At 34.2% G+C, this 21231-nt stretch overlaps 1 protein-coding gene across 1 annotated transcript; it reads right to left on the reverse strand.

The window, feature by feature from the left end:
* Window positions 1-227: 227 nt before the first annotated feature.
* LOC135620292 (protein EXPORTIN 1A-like) lies at window positions 228-20338 on the reverse strand. Its single transcript, XM_065123139.1, has 32 exons — window positions 19949-20338; window positions 19322-19438; window positions 18191-18283; window positions 18007-18078; window positions 17750-17857; window positions 17596-17678; window positions 15542-15680; window positions 15353-15421; window positions 15033-15110; window positions 14831-14893; window positions 14672-14716; window positions 14073-14180; window positions 13883-13981; window positions 12257-12460; window positions 11885-11944; window positions 10472-10582; window positions 9742-9839; window positions 9545-9653; window positions 8748-8813; window positions 6447-6545; window positions 6271-6351; window positions 6052-6141; window positions 5076-5161; window positions 4820-4900; window positions 4541-4723; window positions 3008-3074; window positions 2816-2926; window positions 2640-2747; window positions 2409-2546; window positions 2207-2344; window positions 2014-2118; window positions 228-852 (listed from the first exon to the last, which is right to left on the reverse strand). Exons 1-32 carry the CDS (start codon window positions 20042-20044, stop codon window positions 730-732), a joined length of 3228 nt encoding a protein of 1075 aa, XP_064979211.1. The 5' UTR covers window positions 20045-20338; the 3' UTR covers window positions 228-729.
* Between the last annotated feature and the right edge of the window lie 893 nt (window positions 20339-21231).

The raw sequence follows: 21231 nt of genomic DNA on the forward strand, positions 1-21231 counted from the left end.
AGATATTCCGACATTGTTGCACATGTCATTAGCATCATTTCATACACATTAAAATCACTTACTACTACTAAGAAAAATATTAATTGCCAACGATTCCATAGTCTTACCTTTCAATTTAGGATTTAACCGTAGCCCTCACAAGTTGACAATGTACTGTACTAATCAGCAACAGCACGCACTAGGTTTTACTGCATGTCAACACAAGGATATATATATAGAGACAGATAGATAAAATGTATGTAGACTAATAACAAAAGGGAGGAAAGAAACCTATCCCAAGTTGAAATGATGAGACTTAAGAATGATGCTCCTCTTGATTACAAAGGGCCAAATCCAAAACACACTGTATGGCACTATGGTTGATGACACATCATCTACTCCCACCTATCACCAAATAGGTACGACAAGCTGCTGCTGTTGCTGCTACAACACTATTCTCCCCCATACCAGCAAATACATTCTGCCAAGAAGCTGCAGCCACTCCAACAAGGCATTAGTTACAGACCTGTAAGTATCACCCGCAGTCCAAATAGCTCTCTCTTGACAGACAACTGCCTTCTTATCTTCCCAGCATAGCAAATCAGTAGAGGGGGTGTATATCAAATTAGAAATTGAGAAAGCCTCGACCATCTGTGGCAGGAAATCGGCCAAACGATGCGAGGCACCCACTGGAATTAGGAAACAAGAAAAAAGAATCTGTGGAATTAGTGCCTGCAAAGCCACCAGAACTTATGAATCTACCATCTCATCCTGCAGCTCACTAGGGGCAATCATTCCAGGAATCGACAACATTCTCTGGCGTTCCCTTTCTCTTTGTGCTGCAGTCTCCTCAGCATAAAGATCCTTGTTATCCTGTGGAATCAAAATATGGATGGCGAGCAAGGGTCAAATCTCCAAGCGTGTGTGTGTGTGTGTGTGTGTGTGTGTGTATATATATATATATATATATATCATTGATGTTATATGAATAGATAGAATCATAAACAATATGAGATACCATTTTTCTAAAATGATGTTTTATCAGCTGTAGAACATCACTAAGAACAAAAATGAGGATTTGACAGTTTATTAATGTGCATCAACCCAAAGAGCTGGCACTGAATTCCATCACAAAGCAAACTTGCCTAAAAACCCTAAAAGATTAGTTGAAAAATAGCAAAACACACCAACCAAAGTAAATAAATATAACCAAATATGACCAGGACAGCCTTGAACATTCCATCAAAAGCACAAGGTATGGAAGCCAACGAAACACAACCCAAAACATCATCATAACCATGGTTTTTTATTTTGATGTGTACCACCCAGTAAGGGCGGTATGTACTGGTCCGAGAGGATACTAGTACGCGGACTGCCCTCTACTGGGCGATACCAGTGTTTTGACCTCGTATCGAGCGATACAGAGTCTGTATTGGACGGTAACAATCGAAATCCGACCATTATCGAGGCATACTAGTTGGTACGTCTCAGATTTCGATCGTTACCAAGGCATACCGATCGATACGCCCCAGTATTTTTAGAGGATTTTTAGCTCTTTTTGGGCATACCGCCAGTGCACCATAGCATACCGTCGGTACATCTCAGTATGGTACATTGGCACGGACCGAAATTGAGAACCTTGATCATAACAAGGATCATTTGAGTTGCATGCTTGAGAAATTAAATTTGATCATTTGTTTTCATCCTCAATTTCCCAACCCAATGTACACCTAAAAATCCTATTATCCAAGTTCCAAAACACAATTTGGTATGAGGAGCCACCCTATAGAAATAACCTTCTGTATCTCAACCTTGTGCAGGAGTTTCTGCATTTCAAATATGTATGATAGAGTGGAATGCACTGTGAAGCTAGAGAAATTTTATATAATGTTGGCATCTCATAAAGTTTTGCATTAACTACTGCAAGCAATATAGAATAGTCTAAGACCTTTATCTCACAGCAATATAGCATGCTCTACTACATCACAAATCAGTGGGATAAGTTATGCATTTAACATTAGCCACTTGCAATACCTGAGCAGAAAACTTTTTTGATTGCACGAGAAAGTCTCGCATATGGTTCTTGAAAGTTGGGAGATCATTTCTTGATTCAAATAATCCACCAACGAATTGTGTTATCTGGTAAAAGAAAAACTTCACAATTACCAAGCTTTCACAAAAAGTAAACATAAGGAAACAATTATTAAGATGAGAATCGCATCCCTACCTCTGCTGCTGTCATATTTGGAAAGGATGATCCTAATAGTTTTATGGTGTAATCACGAACAAACATTGTATTATTTGGGTATGGATATGGAACTGTAGAAGCATCCCATAGTGGCTCTGTTAGTGCACCAGAGTCAACCTGAAATTTAACCAAAACTCAGCTTAAAGACAGCACAAAAGGAAATAAAGTATTCACTTCTTACCAAGCAAAACAAATGCTGAAGCACTAAAACATGTAGCTTAAAGCCAGGCTTATGGAATGCATCTGTCAGAACAGCAAAAATTTCTTGCTCAATTTTCAAATAATACGTTCTATAGAATTGGTTACAGAACTCCGAAACCTGTCAGAAGTAAATCATATCAGATGGTAAGATACTGATGGTAAGATAATGCACTTCTTAAGAAGATGACCTAATTTGGATCAGCTGCCAAACCTGAAAATTCTTCAGCAACTCCAACAAAAGACTGAGGCCAGTCTCAGCAATATTCCTTTCAGTATGCCGAAAAGCCCAGATGATTGAATTCATCACAAGTTCTAATTGCTGACACAGAACAGGAACACATCAGAAAACTTAAGATGTGCACATACTTGTGCATATGTATCACTTACCTGACTTGAGAGTTGAATTAAGGCTTGAAAACAATGGGTACCAATCGCACGCAATAAAGAGAAGAACTTAAGGCGATGCTCTGGATAGTCCTCAAAATTTTTGGTAATCATCTGTAACAGAGAAGCAGAGGCTTGTAGCAGGATGACACAACCTTCAAGATCTGAGATGTTATCCGAACTGCATACACTTACCTCTAGAGTGCACTGAAAAACAGCTTCAAATATGCGAGGTACATACTCCATCATAACACCTTTGTATCTACGCAAATCAAATTTGAAATCAGTACAAAGGAAAGAAACCAGCAAGTTGATGCATAAGTAACAAAGAATAAGCAAATTGGAGTGGATCAATTATAAAGTCAAGATGAATCAATTTAATCTATACACATCAGATTGAATTAAGAAATGAAGTTCCTGAATATGAAAACATCCAAAAAAAAATCTAGTAATTAATTGTCCATGTTTAAAACAAAAAGATCCATAATGTGACATCCCATGCAAGCCTAACATGATTTCAAGACCATTGGATCATCCATGTCCTGTATACATATGCATATTTATATACATATATACATATATATATATATATATAGTCAGTATTACTTTTCCTACGGTTGGTGCTCATTAGCAGGAAATAAATCCCATACAATCAATTAACTACCTCTAAGAAACTTGACCACATGCACTCACACATGCGAAACCCCTAAGAATCCTAGTCAGACAACCTACAGCAAGCACAACCATGGAAAAGCAGAAATGGGATTCCACAATGAACCATCGTTAATCTCAAGTCAATCTTAACTGCATAGAACATATTAGAGATGCCCACTCAATAGACGGTATAGAACCGACAAAGACCCAAACACATGAATGCCTTTGCCAATCAAAGGATGCCAAACAATTCGGCCAAGTTCCTTTATAGATAGACTTTAAACACACTACAGAAATGTGTCTCCATAATTTGTTGGAACCAGGAATCGCTAAAACAGACTAATCATCTTCAACTAAGGGGCATAAGAAACTGTGTTGCCCTATTCTATAAGATGAAACAAAACAAATGGTTGGAAGTACCAGACAAGCAAGGGACAGATTTAAGAAGTACCAGACAAACAAAGATGGACAATGTTTTTGCAAATGTTTATAAATAACAGGGTGTTGGTATATCAGTTGTCATATGGATTTATAGGAATATCAAGATTTTTGGAAGCTCAAGAAACAGTGCAGAAAAGGCATACCACATTGGAATAATATATACAGCTGTAGAAAATCCAGATACTCGGTTAAAAAAGAAAAGAACTGCATGCAGACCCATTTGATGACTGTATAGTGATTAGAGAGGTAATTATTCAAATAAAACCTTCTGTTTTGGCAGGTAAAACCATCTGATACACATGAACAATGACCAAAATAGATAAGGTCCTGTTTTCCAACTGACACGCCAATGATATTTCGCAACCTGATCCAGTTGAACCAATTTGAAAAGCAGTACACCTAAATCACAATTGCAGAGGTACAGCAAGACAATGAACAAGACATGACCAAGTGCATCAAAGTTCTTTTGCAGTGAAGGAATGATTGTTCTTGTGCACTCCTTGTGAGACTAAACTCTAACATTCATTTATAGCAAGAAAAGATGAATATGAATGTACATAACCAACAATTATAAGCTAACCAGGCGATAGATAAACAAGAATGCAGGGAAGAATCTGTGGAATCCAAACATACTTGTTTATAATTGTTGCAAAGAGTGACAAAACTTCAGATTCTCTGGCATCTGGCAGGTTTCTAGCATAGTCACCAAGGACAGGATCCATCATTGGTGGCACAAACTGCTTTCCAATATGTGGTTGATCTTCAGCTTTGTCTACAAATGTCTCAATCAGCTTGAGTGTCTCCCGCTTTACAGATCTGTTATTAAATATTTAAAAATATAATAAATTCCAAGAAAACTAAATAATCAAATAATAATAATTTGCATCAAGAAGACAAACTGTTGATTCATACCGTAAAAGCTTCACAAAGGATGTTTTTGAAGCAAAAGGCCCTCCTTCTGCAATACTATTTGATATTAACTCACTGTACATTCTGTAAAGAAGAATAATATCAACAGGTTAATAGTATTGGAAAAATATTTGAGCAAAGATTTATGTTTCAATACATTAATTACACCACACAGGAACAAAATGTTACAATGTCCTATGTTTTCATCTCTTAAATTCTAAAAGCCCAAACCAGCAAAAGATGACTACTACTAGTGCACCTGTATACGGTAAGCATGTCCAAGAATATTAGAGATATTTGCGGGAAGAAATATGTTCCAAGAGAACTAGCAGCACTTGTATTTGTCTGTCAAGTATCATCAAACACACAAGATTAGTAACTGTCATATTAAACTTTAAAAGAAATCATAACTATAACATCAAAAAGCTACTAATAGCTATGTCACTAATAGAGTCATTTCTGCAAGTAGTCAAATACATGAGGAAAGTGATTATGGATTTATCTGTGTTACAAATTGGAATAGAAACTAACTAGTTATTAGACATAGAAAAGGACTTATGCAGCATTTTGTTTACAGACAGAAAACTGGAAAAATAAAAGTGTGAACCAGCAGAAGCTGCCTCAAGGTCCAACCTTTAAGGTTGCTCTTGTTATTTTGTCCTACCAATAATAATCTACCCATAACTATAGGACCATCATATCCTTTACAACTCTGTAGTTTTTCATAAAATAAAAGAGTTACTGGAGTGGTTCTCTCACTACCCTCTGAGCAACTCTAATTTAAATTCCAGCATAAAATATTTACCTATCTCTCCCAGGACACCTACAAAAAAATTTGATAACCAGACAAATATGGATATATGCATACGCAAAATATCATTATTACAGAGATTACTACAAAATATTAAAAAATATATTCTGATTAAGACATATTGAACTGTTATTAAAATAGATGTTAGGATATGGATAACAGCAAGCCAGAAAGTCAAAATTAGGACATGGATATAAAAATAAAAAAGACATTTAGATAAAAACATTATGACATATAAGAAACAATAAGAAATATGAACTGCTAGACTACGACCTTATCTATAAGGTCGTAGTAATCATATTGTCAATTGAAAAATTGACAATAATAATTGCAATAATAATTGTGAACCAACGTAGTAATCTCAACTAGTCACTAGTACTCATATTGTCATTTGCAAAATTGAAAAAACATTTTCCATAGGTACCTGCAATATGTTCAGAACTGCTCTTATGACATCTTGATCTTTCAGGACATCAACACTACGGCTGGCTTGTCCAATGATTTCAGCCCATTTCTACAATAATCATACATTGTGGTAAAGGCCATCACTACATGTGATATTAATATTTTATAACTTAGCATATGACTGTAAAAACTATAAAAGATTAGAAATAAGATACTTAGATCAAAGGGTGGTATTTACCTGATTAGGAAGATCCATTAACCTTTTCAGATATTCGTCTCTCTTAGTAGCATCAGATTCTGCTTGAATCATGTGACCAACCTGCATTAAGCCACGGTAGAAAAATATGGTCAAGAAAATTGTATATTCATAAGAAAAAAGGGGTTGCAATATAAATATTAAATGTTTATGCTTACAGATTCATAAAATGAATGAATCTGGTGAGGCTGAAGATCCGAAACTGTAGTTGGTAGACTAGATAGAAGCTCGGAGACAAATGGCTCATTCTCTCCAACCTGCATCATCAGACAACATTCTGTCCATAAGATATACTCATGCATACATGTTTGTCCTAATAGAGTATCTTTGATGCTGACTGAACTCTATGACTACCAAAACACATAATAATAATAATAATAATAATAATAATAATAATAATAATAATAATAATAATAATAATAATAATAATAATAATAATAATAATAATAATAATAATAATAATAATAATAATAATAATAATAATAATAATAATAATAATAATAATAATAATAATAATAATAATAATAATAATAATAATAATAATAATAATAATAATAATAATAATAATAATAATAATAATAATAATAATAATAATAATAATAATAATAATAATAATAATAATAATAATAATAATAATAATAATAATAATAATAATAATAATAATAATAATAATAATAATAATAATAATAATAATAATAATAATAATAATAATAATAATAATAATAATAATAATAATAATAATAATAATAATAATAATAATAATAATAATAATAATAATAATAATAATAATAATAATAATAATAATAATAATAATAATAATAATAATAATAATAATAATAATAATAATAATAATAATAATAATAATAATAATAATAATAATAATAATAATAATAATAATAATAATAATAATAATAATAATAATAATAATAATAATAATAATAATAATAATAATAATAATAATAATAATAATAATAATAATAATAATAATAATAATAATAATAATAATAATAATAATAATAATAATAATAATAATAATAATAATAATAATAATAATAATAATAATAATAATAATAATAATAATAATAATAATAATAATAATAATAATAATAATAATAATAATAATAATAATAATAATAATAATAATAATAATAATAATAATAATAATAATAATAATAATAATAATAATAATAATAATAATAATAATAATAATAATAATAATAATAATAATAATAATAATAATAATAATAATAATAATAATAATAATAATAATAATAATAATAATAATAATAATAATAATAATAATAATAATAATAATAATAATAATAATAATAATAATAATAATAATAATAATAATAATAATATGGACCCCAACCCCAACAAATTATCCATAAGAAACCACTGAGAGTGCAGTTTCATATTATTCAACATATATTCTCAAATATCCAAAGACATCAAGATAGAAGATCCCAATCACCATGAGCAGACAAAATAAACCAAGCAGGTAAGCAGATGCCAAGATCAGAACAAAGTCACCTTATAAAGATGTCACCTTCTTAATAACCAAATCATCAAGCCACATAATGAGGTGAATAATACTTCTTAAATGAAATCAGATGTTACTTTCAAGTTTTAAAATAAAAGAAGATTACTTCAAATGTATGCCTTGCAAAAGGTTTAAAGCTTGGCACTGAATTAGATTTGTCAAAAAAAAAAAATTTTGCTTTAGAGGGGTTCAAAATGCATGAATATGTCAGGATACTTCATCAGCATCAATTTTTGCACTCTCCAAATGCAAGAAATATGAGAAATTCCCCCACAACTATTACAAGGAAGAAAGGAGTTGAGCATATTACAGCTTCTGCTGTAACATATGCAGAGCTTCTGCTGGTCCAAGTGTAAGATTATTGTACAGCAAAGCCAATTCTTAAGAAGGGCCAACAACTAGGTTGTGCTCATTTTGTCATTGCTGACACAACCATCATTCAAGCACTTTGCCTAAAAAGATGCACATATTACAGTAATGAACTGTACTGTGATATGCCACATAGCTATATGTCGATAGCTGTTTGGCAGAATTGGTGACCCAAGAGTTTGACATGCTTACCAGAAGGGACACATTATTTACTGGCCTTTAAAATGCACTCGTTATTTTGTGTTTTATAACAGTCCATTGAAGGGCATAATTACAAATTGACAGAAGCACTGAAAAAGAGCCAGTATCCAAACCATAATGATTCAACCATAAAATTCAATATGAACCCTAACCAGAGAGTAAAGCTAACCACCATTTTCATCTATTTTCTGAGTATGCAATAAGCTTTTCTCAGCTTTTCAACTATTCCTAATGAACTCCAACACGTATTTATTTACTGCATTCCACTACTATTGAGTAGAGAACTATTCACAGGGACAGAAAAAGGAATTCCACTACTATTATTAACAAGCAAAGTTTAACTTACCTGTGTGATCACAAACTTCCGCTTGCATTTCTGGACAATTTTCAGAAAAGTATCACAAGCCATGTCCTGAAAATGAGATAAAATTCAGTACATAGCAATTTAAATGGATCAAATCATAGGCTGTACATCAAATTCCATATGATATTTAGACAATTTGGAAAATTAAATTCAGTGTGACCAGTATCAACCAATACAACTAACTGGAGATGTAAATAATGCAAGCGCTTAAATGACAGATCGGATTAATAGACTTGGTGGCTACGGATAAAAGAACCACTTAAAAGCCAACAACTATGGAGACTTGTAACCAACCGGAACCCTAAGTTTTCATGGTTCCAGCATGTTCTATAATTTTGAATTACAAGCTGATTAAGTCCTACAGACAGTAGTTTCAGCTGAAGGGGCAAAAACCAAAGTCTCAGGCTAAACATTAAGTTTAAAAACATTATCTCAAAGCTCAAAATCTAATTCTTCCAGATTGAGCTAATTTGCATCAAGCATCCAGAAAGAAATTTAATATAAATATTTTCATAATAAATTGTAAATGTGTCTGTAACAAATTGAAAAAAAACACACAATTACACCATCTAGTTATTTAAGTTAAAAGTTTGGTGCACTAATTTTCACATGACCAACATATTCAAAATCCAGCAGTAAAGTGCTAAGTATTTTTTGAACTTCTAAATTGTCTTCTGCATATATGCCGCTCCACAGCCCAAACTGAATCAACGCAAAATCTTGTAGCAGTAACTACATAAACTCTGAAAACTCAGAAACAAGAAGCAAAAAACAATCACCTGAACTCCTGGATGAGTTTCATGCATAAACTCAAACAATTTATTCACAACTGTTTTCAGGAACTTCCAGTGGGCTCGAAGAAACCTTGGATACTGTCCTACAACATACCTAAAATTTATACCAAACAACTGCACGGGTTAAAGACAAAATTATCAAACGGAATGAAATAACAATGTAAAAGAAGCAATTAGCTCACATGATGTTGCTTGCAATCACAGCTTTGTTATCTTTTCCTTTTGTAATTTCACAAAGATTCAGCAAATCACGAATGACCATAACTAGAAATCTATTTTCCTGGCAAGATTAAGACCATTATAAATAAAATAAACATTAGTTACTGAAAAAGTTCAAAAAATTTGCAGAGAAGCATTTCAACAACAGAAAAGACAAAGCTTAACAAATATAAATATCTCTAAAATATTTAGGAAAAAGATATATTATATGTACAAAAGCAAGAAAGTGAGAAACCAAATACTATGTTGAATTTTGCAGAAGATTTAGTCATTATGTAGACAAAGATCTTATGCTTTGTCATAAATAACCTGCAAAAGGCACATCTAAACCTCTAAAGTAGAAGGTTTTTGCTCAACTTTCCAATACCAAAACACGGCTGTTTTTCCTTTTTCGATTTATATTAGTATTCAACTCTCCACAGAAAATAGTAACATATGTATAGTTTATCATATCCTCTGAAAGCAACTAGTCATATCATAGTTCGTGGCATTTACCATATCTGAGAAGACTTACTAAGAGATCCAAACTTAACCAAGAATATAAACCTCTCGAACAAGAAAAAGAAGTTCCCAGCAAAACAGTAGTCATCATTCACCAAAACACAAAAATCAAATTATCCAAGACAAAGGAACCAGAAGCCTAAGAGTACATTCTCCATGAAGTGCAAGCATCATCATCATCAGAGAGTGTACCTGCTCCTCCATCATTGAACCAGATATCGATCCAATAGCCCAGCACAATGTGTTTAAGTTGTTCCAAGACCATTCCTCCCCACTCAGTTGTTTACTCAACTTCTTCAACATCTAAAACCAAAATTATATATAAAATCAAATTGCTATTAGCAAAGAAGACCAGATAACATCAAGCAACATAGAACTGGATTAAAAAAACACTGAGAAAAGAAACAAAAGCCAACAAATTATTAAGTTTTAACAGCAAAAATTCAGTAGTTACACCCAAATGATTCAAAGGCAAGGCCAATCATGAACAATTTATAGAACTTCTGTATGGCCAAGACAATTGTGAATAATATATGGATTTGTAAAAAGAGAAATTCTGTCACAATAATCACATAACACATGTGCGAAATAAGCTCTTAACTGAACTAGGTACAAAAATATTAGTTGCAAAACTAAGAGCTAGATTAATTCCTTATATACAAGCACAGCAATACTAGTGTCAAATTAGTTAAACTAACAACCTGTCTAGAAAGAGAGAGAAAAGTAGAAATGATTACTCAATTTTAAGACCTACTGCAACAGGCTCAACAAAGATTCTTCTGTTTGAACATAAGGCACCAACCATAGTAAGCCAAGTAAAAGGAAATATGTCTATATATAAATATATAAGTAGGATCTAGAATACAACCTTGGTGAACAGACCAAGTAAAATTCTTGTTTTAAGTGCACACATTCTCTGGTCAATATCAACCTAATTAACCCATCAAGAAAAGCATAGTCTCTTTACATTCATGAAGTTAGATGAGTAATCTGGAACATCTAGAAACAGTTGTCTAAATAATGTCCATTAATATATAGTCAGACGCTTATTAGAGCAATTTACATAACATGAAATATAGGTATGGCACCTCTCAGTAAAAGCAGGAAGCCTAGATTAGCCATTGTATGTCAACAAACCAAGATTGACCAACATATGTAGCCAGCAACTATGAAATGAGCGACAACAGGACTTTGTCCATCTCAGTAACATGGTTTAACAAGTCATATAAATACTGAACTAGAAACCTGCTAAGGTTTGCAGCTCACGAGTCTAAATACTAGTATTCACATAACTTGGTGATGCCCTTAATAGACCAGAAAATCACCAACTTGACTAAACCACCAACTGTGAAGTACACTTATGCACTCTTTTTCTAGTAACTACACTATTTCTACAACTCAAGATACCAAAAAACAGTATCTGAGGCCAGAAAAACAAGTCCATGCCAACCAAATTATTGTTGTTCATAGCCTAACTACACTCTTTCTACAACTCAAGATACCAAAAAACGGTATCTGAGGCCAGAAAAACAAGTCCATGCCAACCAAATTCTTGTTGTTCATAGCCAAAATTAATGAAAAAAAAAATACATCATTATGTTGTACCTGTTGTTCTGTGTCCTCATGATCAAGATGTGACAAGTATATTAGTGTTTCCCTCATGATCTGCAACAGTGAATCACAATACATAAGCAAATCAAAACAAATTTAATAATTCAGCAACTAAGATACCAAAAAGAAACAATTTTCTAGCAAGTTTGTCCTCCCGACAATAGAATTGCATTTTGATCCTAAAAAGCTTAAGCCACTTATTTGAACATTTAAGTCACAGAATGCAGGACAATGTCATCAGATCAAGAACTCAGCGTTGTGGGCTACATAGGAAGTTTCAAAGTTGACCATCAAAATCATATATATGGTAGGTGAAGAAAATGAGACGCGTTGTTGAAGTTTCCAGGAAAAGAATCAAGAACAAACCTTATATTGAACAAGCACATCATTGTCTTTCATAGTTTCACGAACTATGTTTCCATTTTCATCTTCAACAATCAAAACCTCTTCTGGTTTGGCCATTCGACAAATCATGAGAGTTCTTAATTTTGATAATGGATCTGAATAAAGCTGTCGTCTCTGAAGAAGTGGCGAACCAAGGCCATCAACCACCTCTGGGATCAACGTAGCCTGAAAAATCCAGAGGCAGTGTTATTATAAAAAGGTGTATTGCAAAAAAGCCATTGTAGTTTAATCAACATGACAATATAAAATAAGAAACCAATTATGACAGTCAGAAATTAACATGTTGAGAGCCACTATCATAAAATCACAAACAAACTACACGAAAACAAACGGCAGGAAAGATATAATTGCATTGGCACAAAAATATTCAATTCAGTTGAACGAACTCAAGCAGCATCACTAATTTATTTTGCCAATAAGTAACACGATGGTAATGAACATAGTACCAAAATCTGCTTCAAAAGCATGATTGAGGTAAAACCTCAAACATATTAATGCAAAACCTAAGAAGCACGGACACATGCTTTTGGGGGACATGTCCGTTTTGACACATGTCGTACACGTATGCATGGCCGGACACGTGACCGACACATGTCCAATTGTGTCTTTTTTATTTATTTTCATTTATACTTGTGGGACACGACACCACTCCCACTTCGCTCCCATGCACTTCATCGGGTGGCCCTCGTGAGAGGGCCATTTGCTTCAGATTCTACATGGAGACAGATCATCAACATTGAAAAGAAAGAAATTTAGAGATTGTTGCAAGGAAGCATAAATCAATCATATATTGTTAAACATATATCTGGAGTTTATAAAATTTAAGTATAAACACTATAAAACTCAAGTTAATCAAATATTATATATATATATATATATATATATTAAAAATACATGTGTCCTAGCAGTGTCCATGCCTGATTTTTTTTAAAATGGCGTGTCACCATATTCGTGTCGTATCATGTCTACGTTCCATGTCCATGCTTCTTAGTGCAAAACTACCCACATGTCCCTTTTCTAACTTAAAAGTTCTAAAATAAAATGAAATTCTAAATATCTCCTAAAAATGAACACTTTCGATGAAGCTCTGCAGATGTTTAATTCCATATCCCACATCCATTTATTTGAAAATTAAGATTGTGCATTGAGACGCTTGATCAACAAAGATACATATAAAAACACTCTGATAGATTTTCCAAACAATAAAATTTCAGAACACACTTTTCGGAGGATGACAAATAAAGTAGTTAATATAAAAATGTAGAAGTATATAGGTGACTTTAACACCAAAACAGATTTACTCAACTTAAAGGGAGGTAGACCTGGATACTTTAACAAGAGACGATACCTCAATGTTATGCTATAAAAGTGGAGAGGAATAGGAACATACTCCCTTATATATATATATATATATATATATATATATATATATATATATATATATATATATATATATATATATATATATATATATATATATATATATATATGTATGTATGTGTGTGTGTGTGTGTGTGTGTGTGTGTGTGTGTGTGTGTGGATAAAGAGAGAAACACTCTCCCAACTTTAAATGCCACAAAAAGATACCTGAAGACCCATCAAGCCCACAGAAACAACAGGGATATCCAGGCTGTGATGTGCCTCAAACAGTTCTAGGACCAGTAGATTCCAGTAGTCCAAGCAAACCTGCCCATACATTCAATAAAACAGTGACCACCACAGATTACAATGCATTGTAAATATTTTGTTATATTACAATGAATAGGCATCACAATACCTTGAAAACCTCTGTGTCATCAACATATGAGATACTAATAAGGTATTGAAGACCCGTCAATAATGCAGCTCTATTTTCAGGAGTAGATTCGAGCACTCGTATGTGAGACTGTAAAGGGAGAGAGAGCCCCATAAACACAGTGAATTCTAACTGATAAGTTGCTTTCAATACCCATATGCTAACAGCAGAATATTACAACCAAAATCTCTTGTTGAATCTTAGACACAGCACTTATGGTTTCAGACAGATGACAACAACTTAATAGTAAATTTGCATAAGAATCAAGCACAATAAAAAAGTCACAAACATGATAAAAAGATGCCACAAATTCCATTGACAGGCTTACATCTCAATTCAGAGCCACATCAACGAATACATTATAAAACCACAATAAAGGCAGCAGCAAACCAACTATGGCTTAAATGACACTCAGTATGATGTTAAATAAAATAAAAAACCACGACTCAAGGCACCCCTTCCTAGGAATAATATTGGAAACCATAATGGGATCATAATTCTACCAAAGAGAACATAAATCTTGCATGTATGGAACTAATAATTAGTTTCAAGAAAATGATCAAGGAAGAACGAGAACCTACCTTGCAAAACGAAGTAAAAAACAGTGCAAGATTTTGGATGAAAGCCTACATAGGGAAAAATATGTTAGTATAGTTCATTTGATGTCATAAAGAAACAAACTAATAGCTGACAGAGGTTGATTCGTTGAACAGCTAATCCCCAAAGAAACAAAGGTATACCTGCTCTTCACTGGAACCATTTGTGTAAGCTTCAGAGATATTTGTACCAGCTGGGATAATAGTCTACACATCAAATAAACAATCTCACCATATAAAACTACAGAATATACGATTCAAGATAGCAATGTCCATAACAAGGTCATAGTCATGAGGGAATATATAAATTTAATACAAAAGTAAAAAACCACCACAGCAAACATACCTGCAATTGTATCATAAAGATTGTATACATCTTTACATACTGCATGTCATAAAAATCACCAAATTGAAGTGCTGCAACCTGTAAATTAGCATTAGTTGTTACTATCCTGTTCTAAGAAAAGACCAGCAGTAACAAAGATGGTAATGGCAAGCCTAAGCTCCTACTCCAAATGTAATTCCTTGTGGGAAATTTGTCCTATTCCGAGTCTAGCACAAACTTTGACACTACATCATAGTTCAGATAAAACATCCAGCAAGCTCTTCATATCAAAAGGTAATATTAAAAAACACAAGTTTAAAAGCAATATAATAGACATGTACCTCTGTCAAACACTGGAGTGTAAGGTTCCGGTATGATGCAATGGGAAAGAATTTCAAGAGTATCTCGAGCTGAGAAGAATTACAGAAAATAAAGATAAGCTCCACCATAACTACATCAAAATATTTTTTTTACCATCTACCACAAACTAGAACATCAAAATCGATGCTTATGGTCATGAAAGCACGAACCAATGGAGATTCAAATATGTAACCAAGTGGAATCCATGACAAAAAAGCATGAAGCGTTGCCAAGGTAGCCCGGATAAGCTCTGTTCTTTGTGACGCTGATAATACGTATAAGCATAACTCATGAATGAGTTGAAATTCACTGTTTTGAAGACAAAGTGTAGATTCATAAGTTCCAATGTTACTAGATAAGTGAAAAGTGCTAAAGAACAAGAAAACATCATTGAATACTATCATTAGAATGGCATGAGATGAAAAAGTAGATAGGATTTCAAACATTGAACTTTGAAGCATATTAATATTACCCATATTGGAAAACCGATCTTACAGGTCAAGAGAAATTCAACACAAACTAGCCAAAGCAGTAGCTTAATGGAAGTATGATAAGAACGACAAACAAAAACCTTCTGTATGACCCCTACTCTGCATAACAGAATGAAAGTGAAAACACTAAAATATCTAATGATGCAGAAAAAAGCTTGGTAGGCAGAACAAAGAAAAACAGCAAACACCTGTTTACCGAGTGTGACATATCTGATCATAATTTTGTCATTTCAGCCTCACAAACTTATAATTTTAAACATAAAAACTGGTCCCATTCTCACAATTTTCAGGTAAAGACAAATCTAGCAAGATTTTCCAGTTAGCTCTCACTTACCATAGGTTGTTCATTTTGTCCGTCGGTTAGATGAATCAATATTCGTTTGTACAAAATCCAAAATTTGGAACTAAATTCCAATGAATTCTCTTTGTATAAAACGAACAATTTAGTTTCCGTAAATGACTGCAAAGGTCCAACTGAAGTCGAATTCAAGAAAGTGAGGATCTTTCTGAAAGTGATATTTGTCTACTTGAATCTTTCCAAAAGTGAAATCCTCTACTTTTACAAATTCTACCTACCACTTTAGAATGGACTACCATCACCAAACCACACAGCCCTTGCTATAATCTAGGGAAGACTACAATTGAGAACATGAAGATGTCCGGATCAGAACTGGCTTTCTACATTTTCCGACATCATTCGGTCCTACTTGCAACTAATAATCAATTGTAGTTCTACTATTGATTAAGAATGTTACAGTGCCAAACAGAATTCACTCATGCAATCACCTTGCAGTAGAAACAAGAAGTTGCAAAAGCTCTCTTGCAGTGGCTCTGTTAAAGAACGAAAGGCATTGCCAAAATGAAGTCTTGCTTTTGGGACACAGTTTGTGATATTGATTAAAACTGATCCGAGCAGCCCAATTTATCAGTGTCATCCAAAACCCATCCAACAATAGCAGTGTTTTTGCCCGCATAACCAGAAATCAGGTGGTACTGACTGAACCAATGGAACTCAACTGGAGTTCACAAATTTTGGTCAATTTTTTGCTGCTTTCACAGCCTCAGAAGAAATAGAAAAAAGGAAAGTGCTAGGACAGGATAGAGAAAAGAGAAGCTGTAATTAAGAAGATATAAAAAAATTGATGACTAAGCATGTGAAATGAAAGATTAACATTTTGTTTATTGTTTGTGTTGTGTTAAGTTGTAATTCGAGATGGAGAAAAAAGGTACAAAGAAAGAAAAAGGATGTGAACTAGTCCTTATTTGTTCAGTTTTTTTATTTTTTCTGATAATATCTTATAAAATATAAAAACAAAATGCTCATTTGACATTAGATTATATTTTCTCAAATATTATTTGCTTTTCTTGTATCTTGCTATTTTTGTATGAATTTTTTCATTACTGACTCTGATCCTGTTGATCCAATCCTATCAATCCAAATTGTGAACCTAGTCAACCCCCATACCGATCTTGATAACTGTGCTTTGGACAGCAATACAATAAAAAAACAATTCATCAAAGTCTTAACTATTTGATCTAATCAATGCAAATGTTAAGGAAGCAAAAAGGTTATGACTATACTATAACCCATGCAAACCTGAATAGTGAGACACTGAAATCCATCTCGTGTGACAACTCAAGTAATAGCACATATAATACTTAGCAGAGTACAGCAACAAGTACAGAAGGCAGTTAAACATTATGAAAAAGCACAAAGATTAGATAAATCATACCTATTTAAAGACTGCTTAAGTTCTTTTATTTTTTGTTGAGTCATCTCTCCTCTAGAGAAATCAAAAACTTCTTCACTCAAAAGCTGTGTAATTAGTAACTATGTTAGCAAATACTCTTAAGATTAAGACTGATTGCATAAAAATATACACACACCTTTAGTATAGCCATGCAATTCTCACATATAGTTTCACTACTCTTCGCAGCTGAAACAAGATCAGGAATGAAGCTCTGCCATCTGGCTGGCCACTCATGCTTTAAAACCTACTCTTCAGGATACACAATATAATTATCTCGATCCCAACACATAAGAGATTGTGCTAAAAAAAATTGAAATCGCATAACTCATAGACAGAAGAGGCTAACAGTTACTGGCTCTGAACAAGATGACTGTAAAAAATACTTGCCATTACCTGCACTAAAATGACATTAAGCTTATTGACGTACAGCCGCTCTTTTCGGAAGGAAACTTCATTACTAGAAAGCTGATTGAATTCACAAAAATGTCCCACAACACAAAGAACAGTTAGGACAGAAGTAATAAAGAAAAAGATCTAGGCATGTTATATGTAAACCAGAAAACAGAACCACAGTTACCTGTACAATAACCTCAGATATATAATTCTTTATTCCATCTCTCTGTTCAACTGGCAAGGCATTCCATCTGTACTTAATGACATTTTCTAGTACCTATGAAGGGAATAATTAGGCTGGTCAAAAAGGCTCCAAATTTAACCCAGAACTAAAGGACATGAACAATAGACACGCATATGCACATGTATATTCAATTTTAAAGCTTTACTCATTAACATCAGGTAACAGAAACAAAGAAGTTCAAAACAAAATTACAAGATCAAATATTAAAAATGCATCTTATTATGCCTTCTGGCAGACTAACAAAATGACTACCGAGAGCAATATTCTGCCAATCATTTCAGTTTTTCCATTTGATAGGCACACATGATGACATTGTCCACGTACCCACAGTTGCAAGAACCATACTTGAACCTAAGGTATGTAGTGAGACACTCGGGTTGGTTTTGGAACTAAGTGGTACATCTATAAGAATTCCATTTTTAGGAGCAATTTGTTCTTACAACCAACCTAATTAAGAAAATCTTTGATCATATACATTATTTTGGCAGGTTTGAGATCAGCCACCCCCTATTTCTTTTATTAAACCTTTATTATATTAGCGTCATGTCACCTCCATGTTGTTTCCACGAAGAAGGCCATGTTCTGATGTGTGTTTTGACAGGTAAATTGGAAAAGAGACAAAACATTTCTATCTTAAATAAGTAGCATCCCCTGTTCCACATTGTAGACAAGAAACATCAAAACTGTTGTCACTTCATTCATTTAGGTGAACCGTGGATCAAATTATACAGAAAAGGAAAAGATATCAAGAAGACACCACCTTTTCAAGAGTTATATACCCTTGTATTCTTTTCCATGAACATAATAATCCATATCTACATCTCATTCTTTGACAATCGGAAGCATGATATATAGAGTCCTAGCACATTTCAACTCATTTACACCTATAGCAAACTGCCCTGCAACACTGCAATTGTCACTGATATGGCCTTTTAAATCTCTTAACAAGATAACCAATTAAATGTGCAATTTACACACCAGACTCTCTCACCCATGACAAGTCCAGGTTTATATCATCATATCGAAAAAAATATGTTACCTCAAACAGTCACATAATTGTTTCCAACTAACCTGGAGTGCAAAAAACTTAGTGTTCAAGCTTTGTGAATTCTGTAGAATGTGAACCACTTGAAGCCAGGTATCGGGGTTGGTCTGCAATTCCTGCAGTATCTGATCTGCAGCTGACCTCTGCAACAAATAGCAAGCTAAAGATCAGCTAAGGTTTCACAAAAGAAATTAAAGATCAAAGGTAATTAAACATAAGATAAAATAAAAAATTAGGAGCTAGAACTAGCCCTTACGGTCCATGTACCCAAAAAAATAAACTCAAGAACAAATCAAATAGACAAGCTCGTTGCTATACTCAAAGGCGACGACAGCAACGAGGCAGCATAACCAGATCATTTTTTTTAACACCAAAGAACAAAATAAATAAAATTCGATAACCACACAATCGAGGCATTCCAAGAAAATGCAAAGAAAGGAGCGGCATTTTCTTCCTGAATCAATCCCCGGTTTACTTGTGATACTCAACCGAAAAAATGAAGTTGCTATAAGCGTGCCCCCAATACCATCCAAAGTCCTAGCAACCCCCGGAGGACAAAACCCACCGACCCGGGAGCAGCGAACCGCCACCAAGAACCCTAAAACGAAGGAAACTGAACCAAAAAGAACGCCAGGCGCAAGCGGGAAACGCACCTCCTCCTTGGATCCCGTCCCATAGAAAGCGGCCACTGTCGCATCAAGGAGGGGGACATCGATCGGCTGGCTCAAATCCCTCAATCGCTCCGCCATGGGACCGCACGCCCAGATCCAGCAAGAAAACCCTAGAGAGATCACCAACGAAGTGCCCTCGAAGTGCGGAACAACCCAGAAAGGAGGGGAGAAGAGACGAGCGAGCGGGACCTCTCCCAAACCCTAGCTCCCCTCTTCTCAGCTCCGCGAGAGGATTCGATTTCAAGAGGAGAAAAGGCTTCTCTCTCCTCCGCCTTCTTCTCCTCTTTTCCCCCTCTCTCTCTCTCTCTCTCCTTTTATACGCTCGCTTTCGCTCTCCTTCGGCGGTCGTCGAGCGATCGAAGGGGCCGCGCAGAAATATGGTAGAAGATTAGGGGAAGCGGCCTTGGGGTTTTTGGTTAGTGAAAAGGGGGCCGTGGTTGGGGTCTAATAACGATACTGCCACTGTGCTTTGGGGGGAAATACGAAAACGCTGGAGCAGGCGGAGCCGTCCTTTTTCGGAGGCGTCGAGGGTGTTTCAGTCATTTCGACACCCGATGACACGAAACGGTGTGTTCGGCTCAGGGTTTGATCGCGCGGGAGTGGCTTTGGGTCTAACAATTGGCCCGGTTTAATAGGCCGGTTCGATAGGCCAGCTCAATGGGCCGTTCCATTCTGATGGTGTCAAAAGAATCTCTCTGAAAAGACCTATTATGATCTTAATTCAATATATTATATGATGTGAAAAGAATAACTACAAAATGTACATTATAATAGAACTCATTTCGTATATATTTTTCACTTTGATCTAAAAATATCTAAATAGTGAAATATATTTTTGTACTAAATGAAATAATAAAACTACCATCCAAATAATTGAATTATCAGTATCCCGGAAACTTGTCAGATCGAGTCGACTTTCTTATCGGCTTGCGGGTTTGGATCCGAATAACTTCGAAGGCTTGTGTATCGAATAACTATTCACAACACGATCTCAATTGACCTGTTTGTCTCGGCAAAAGAAAGCACTATAACAAATGAAAGCGTCTCATGAGCTATGAGATCTCAGGGTCTCGTCGACAATCCAAATCAACAAAGTTGCTTGACATTTCACACACACCTTCATTTCATGTTCCAAAGCTAGAAGAGGTCAGTCGAAGCACAAACATGTGATGTGATGTGGGTTTTCTGCAAGAAACGGAGCTTCCACAAGCCACATCGATAGATATAGAGTTAATAGGAATTCGGGCGTTCCATTGTGCAAGATG

Source organism: Musa acuminata, chromosome BXJ2-8 (assembly GCF_036884655.1).
Source record: "Musa acuminata AAA Group cultivar baxijiao chromosome BXJ2-8, Cavendish_Baxijiao_AAA, whole genome shotgun sequence".
In the NCBI taxonomy this organism is placed as follows: domain Eukaryota; kingdom Viridiplantae; phylum Streptophyta; class Magnoliopsida; order Zingiberales; family Musaceae; genus Musa; species Musa acuminata.